We start from the raw sequence: 5,791 nt of genomic DNA on the forward strand, positions 1-5,791 counted from the left end.
TATTATTATTATTTTTATTTTTATTTTTTTATTTATTAATTTATTTATTATTTTTTCCCAAATGACAGGGCTCCAGCAGTTTTGTGTTTGGCACCACACCGTGCTGGTTCCCTGCCTGAGCATCAGTTTGTGAACCAAAGAAACCATGTGGAGCCACTTGACTGCTTTGCCTGCATCACTTTTGAGTTAAATTGATGGTGTAAGGAGCTTTAACTCAGTAGCTGCAAAACCTCAGGTGTGTATACAAGGGCAGTATAGAAATATATATATATATATGTACACAAATACACACACACACACACACATATATATATATGCCTATATGTATATACAGACACTTTTTTAAAGACACACATACATAAATGTATATGCATGCACACATGATGCTGCTAGGCAGGAGCTGTGTGTTCAGGGACAATATAGAAATATATATATGAATAATATATATGTACACACACGCATATATATGCCTATATTTATATACAGACACACTTTTTTAATAACACACATACATAAATATATATGCATAGACATGCATATATGATACTGCTGGACAGGAGGTGTGTATACAGGGCCAGTATAGAAATATATATATTAGAGAATAACGTGTATATATGTACACACACACACAAATACACACACACACACACATATACACATATATATGTATGCTTATATTTATATACAGACACTTTTTAAATAATACACACATACCTAAGTATATACACCCACACATGCATCTATGATGCTGCTGGGCAGGAGGTGTGTATACAGGGACAGTATAGAAATATGTGTGTATGTATATATGTATATATATATACACACACATATATATGCCTATATGTATATACAGCCACACTTTTAATTCACACATACATAAATGTATATGCATGCACGCACATACATATATACACACACATATATATATGTATGTACACACATATATACACACACATAACAGCTACAGAGAGATCCTAGCTGGTGCAACTGTCCCCTGTGAGCTCAGCTTCCCAAAGCTGGAGATGCTCTTGCTCTCACACACACACACTCTTATCCACACACCCCACACAACTACCCGTGCACAGATCCACATCCACACGCACCGAGGGCTCAGATGCTTTTAGACAAAGCCTTGAAAAGCAGTTGTTAGTTATTTATTTTTTTCCCTGTCAATAAAAGGTTGGGAAGAGGCTGTATCAGTTCTCCCACAGCCTGCCTGTGTGCTTTCAACAGCCGTAAGGAAAATTGCTTGGTGATGAAGAGGGAGAAAAAAGAAATCTGCAAAATTTGGTGCTGGAGCCCTGGCAGTGCCACCCACCCTGGTACCTGTGCTGGGATTTTGGCTCTCCAGGGTAGCCCTGCACCCCAGCCAGACCCCTTGGGACCAGAATCAGCCAGAAACTGTGACATTAACAACTCCCATTCAAGGTGAGGATGCTAGCAATGAAAAAATCAGATTTCCCCCCCCCTCATTGGATGCAATGCATAGGGCTGATTCTGCAGCTGATTCCTCTGGGGTCACAAAGATTCTGGGGCTGCTTGTCCCACCTGAAAACATCCCTTAAAAACAGGCTGCAGAAAATATACATCCCATAATAAACAAGTGGAGGAAAAAGTCTGAGCTCCATCCTCTGCTCCAGAGGGATGTGAGCAGCTGGTACCCACCCAAGCTGTGGAAATGAGCTAGTACAGAAAGGGGAGTAAAACCTCTTCATTTTTAAAATACTGTATTTTTAATTCCTTAAAAAATACGAGGACAGTATCTAACACATCTCATTACACATCCGCTGGACGTATGCTTTCTTTTCATCCATAAAAATTAATTATTATTAGCATAAATAATTCTGTTATGCAAAAAAAGAAAGATTTTTGTCAGACAGCACCGCTCATCCGGTTTCGCGTGACACCAAATATGTACAATTATAATACACGTGGGGACCTTTGCTGGGCACAGGCTCTTCCAAACTGCTCAGTTTGTAGAAAACACTTCCAATTGGGTTTTGATTTTTATTTTTATTTTTTTCATTTTTATTTTTATTTTTTTTCTCCTTTGCTTAAACAGGTAAATATTTTTAAAATAAGTATGTACAGCTGGACACTGGAGATTTGCATTAAGGTGCTTTCGTTTGCTATCATTTGTATTCAGTGCATTAAGAAGGCAAATTAAAAATCTCCACCCAATTCCTTCAGATAACGAATGAAATGCAGTTTGAGAGCCACGGCCAGCAATGCCCAGGGGTTTGCTACAGCTCAGCTTCAGCAATGAGCAATCCTCTTTTTTTTTTTAAAAAGATATTATCATTTTTTTAAAGATATTATCATTTTTTTAAAGGATATTACCTTTTTTTTTCAGGATATTATCATTTTTTTAAAGATATTACCATTTTTTTCAGGATATTATCATTTTTTTTCAGGATATTATCATTTTTTCAGGATATAATTTTTTTTAAGGATTTTTTTTTAAAAGATTTTCGCATCCCTGTAGTTTATCCCAACTTAGGGGACACGTGTCTTTGGTGACCCCTCCATCCCCGTGCCACTGCCAACCTCATTGCAAACCCATTTGATGCTCCTCTCGCTGTGGCACGGGGCCATGAGTAGGGTTGGGATTTTTGGTGTGTGTAGGTTTTTTGGGGGTTTTTTTTTTTGGCTTTTGGACCTGTTTAGGTGATTTCACACAAAGGGATGTTTTCTCATCTCAGCACCCAAATCCCTTGGCACCTCCATAACCCGGTGAGGAGGAACCTGGTGGTCCCAGCAGCGTCACTCCAGCCCCTGGGCTCTCCGCTCCCGCTCGGCCGCTCGCCTGCGGCTCCCGCTTTTAAAAAATCCAAGCTGTAGGGATCAAAGAGAAACAACAGAAAAACCCACCATTACTTCAGCTGGTGGTTGGGAAGCATCTTTCTTTTGATGGGACATCACCAGGAGGTTTAGATCTTGAATATAAGTAGTATGGAAGTGGAAAGAGGTTAGAGGAGCTTTTGGCGATGCTCAGTGGGGCTCTGGACATGGAGTTGTGGGACCAGGGGGTCTCTCCATGCATGGTGGTCTCCACCAAGCCTCCAATGCATGTGGCTTAAGGGCTGCTCACCTTCCAGAGCACGAGGACGAGCAGGGCCAGGAGCAGGAGACCTCCTAACGTGCTGCCCAGGATGATCCAGATGGGGATCTGTGACTCCTCCGGCTTGGAGATTTCAAACGTTATCTGCAAGGAAAGAGCATCAAAGTTCCCTCCTACTGCTGCTGGGGGCAAGAGCTGGGTGGGCAGGGGACGGGGTGATGGTGGGAATGCTGAGCATCCCCTCCTGGGAGGGTGCTGGAGCTGCTGGGGAGGATGCCCACCCCATGCACCAGTGATTCAGCTCAGGTTATAGAACCACAGACTGGTTTGGGGTGAAGGGACCACTCCAGGCCATCTAGTCCAACCCCCTGCAGTGACAGGGACATCTTCAACCAGAGCAGGTTGCTCAGAGCCCCATCCAACCTGACCTGGAATGTTTCCAGGGATGGGGCTTCTACCACGTCTCTGGACAGCCTGGGCCAGAGTTGCTGGCTCATGTCCAGCTTTTCATCCACAAACAGATTTTTCCCTTTTTGATCCAGTGGTGCCAGGACTGGAGCTGCCCAACTCCAGCCACAGCTGCACCGAGTTGCTCTGTGCTCTGCAGAGCTGGGCTGCTCCCTTTGCTGGCCTCAGGGTTTTTTTTTTCCCCAAGGTTGTTACAACATCCCCAAAGCTGCCCAGGGTCTGTGTGTGACCATCCTGCCCAGGGTCTCACCTGCCGGCTGGGGTCCTCCTCACGGAAGATGAAGGGGCTCCCGAAGCGTCGCTGGAGAGCGGCGTTCGTGATGAGCTTCAGTGACTTGAACTTCAGCTGCAGAAAGAGATGCTGGATATGAGCACTGATGGTGGAAGAAGAGCCAGGATGCTCCCCACAGCTTTGGGATGCTGCGTGGTGCATCCATGGGGGAGGATGATGTGGGTCAAGTAGTGAATGAGGATAAACTGCAGGGAAAAAGGGCAGCTGGGGATTCAATTCCCCATGATGAGGTGCTGTGTGGGGTGCTGGATGCACAAATAAGTAGAATTTGAAAACAAAAGTCACCCCACATGTGCCTGGACTTCCTGGGAGGGAAGGCAACTGCAGGGAAGGGAAAAACCAAAACCCAACCAAGTTTTTATGGTGCGAGGGCTCCTTTGGAGGATTTCTCCTCAAAAGCCACGTGTCCATTTTGGGAGAACTTACTGCTTTCAGAGACTTCATCCACAGGTTACCACGCAAGTGCAAGTTCATCTCCTCGTTGGGGGCTAATTTCACATTGCAGTCGATGGAAACGACGTCGGAGTTGCTGTGGTTCTGCAAGGGGAGAAGGTTGTGATGTGGGAGCGTCGCTGCTGAGGAGGGGGAACAAAAAACACCCCGCAGAGGGGCTGTGGCTGCACACCCGTAGCCATGGAGCATCCCCATCCCAAGGGCTTTCTTTCTGGTTTGGTGGTTGCTACAGGGCTCAGCCCCAGGTCAGGATCAGACCCACGAAGGTGCGTACCAAGTGTGGAGTGCGGGAGAGGTCCTCCTCGGCGGGTGTCCTCCGGTAATCAGTGGTGTTTCCCCAGATGTTGCAGGTTGTGTTCTCCTGTGGGAGAAGCTGATGAGCTCCAAGCATGGGGATGGGACCATGATGACCCCCTCCCCATGTCCTTCCCCATGCTCAGCACCCATCCTGGTGGAAGCAAGGGGACCTCAGCACTCCCTGGGCTTTGCTGGCGGTTGAGCTGTGGGATGGAGAGGGTCCCAACCCAAAAGGAGTCCAGCATCCTACTTTAATTAATTCCTGTGGTTTTGTGCCGCTCTCCAGTAAAAATCAGCCTGGCAGAGAGCTCCATCCAGGACACCAGCCACATGCTCTGGGGTGTCACAGGTGACACAGGGACTTTGCCAGAGCTGGTGATACAAAACACCCCAATAAAGCTAAATCCATCCATAAACACACCATCTCCTGGGCTGGACTCTTCCCATCACCAGCACGTGAATCCTGCACGGCTGCAGGGAGGCTCAGGGTGCCCCAGGGTCTGCTCCCACCCCTCCCACCTCTTTTAGGGTCCCTCAGTTCACCCCAGACACATCTAATTCTCTCAAGACCCTCAGGAATTCATTGCATACTGGAGGGAGAGTATTTCTCTAGCTCAGAGAAATATTTGGTCTAAACCCTTTGGCCACTATAATTTTCCACATGTCCAGCCAAGTGAATGCAAAAGGGAGAAGCCTGAGCATGAGCCAAGACTGTCAGTGCAGGTGTGAGCATGGGGGGGTTTGCAAAAGGATGGGGTGATGTGTCATGAGGTGTCTCCATCCCTACCCCTGGCACAGAGGGGACCCACATGTGCTCAATGGGGATGAAAACCCCCCTCTTACCTGGTCCACCATGAATTCAGTCAGAAGCAGGAGGCGGTTGCCTGCCCGGGTGGCCACGGGGACGGTGAGCTTGATGGTCACCCCCTCCACGGGGAAGAAGCCCAAATTCTGCAGCTGCGAGGGCAGAGGACAGGGATGTTCCTCGGGTGCCAGTGTCTCATGGGGTGGAGACAATCAAGGTGATCCCACCGAGGGGTCCATCAGCCAGTTTGAAAGCCCCTCCTTACCTTGAAGGTGCAATGAAAGGGGGGGCCGATGCTGTCGTATCTCTCCAGGGAGCTGTTCGACCTGATTTCATAGTAGTCCAGGCTCGACGCCCTGTTGTGACAAAGGAGGACAAGTGGTTAGGAGGATGTGCTGGTTGCACTGGGAGCACT

At 47.1% G+C, this 5,791-nt stretch overlaps 1 protein-coding gene across 1 annotated transcript; it reads right to left on the minus strand.

The window, feature by feature from the left end:
- Nucleotides 1-2,763: 2,763 nt before the first annotated feature.
- LOC104529599 (integrin alpha-11-like) lies at nucleotides 2,764-5,732 on the minus strand (the record flags this gene model as incomplete). Its single annotated transcript, XM_010173943.1, has 7 exons — nucleotides 2,764-2,835; nucleotides 3,092-3,205; nucleotides 3,780-3,875; nucleotides 4,248-4,358; nucleotides 4,549-4,635; nucleotides 5,415-5,528; nucleotides 5,642-5,732. Coding segments are annotated over 7 exons (685 nt in total), but the record flags the coding sequence as incomplete, so codon positions are not given.
- Between the last annotated feature and the right edge of the window lie 59 nt (nucleotides 5,733-5,791).

This window comes from Antrostomus carolinensis, unplaced genomic scaffold (genome assembly GCF_000700745.2).
Source record: "Antrostomus carolinensis isolate BGI_N321 unplaced genomic scaffold, ASM70074v2 scaffold10628, whole genome shotgun sequence".
Classification (NCBI taxonomy): domain Eukaryota; kingdom Metazoa; phylum Chordata; class Aves; order Caprimulgiformes; family Caprimulgidae; genus Antrostomus; species Antrostomus carolinensis.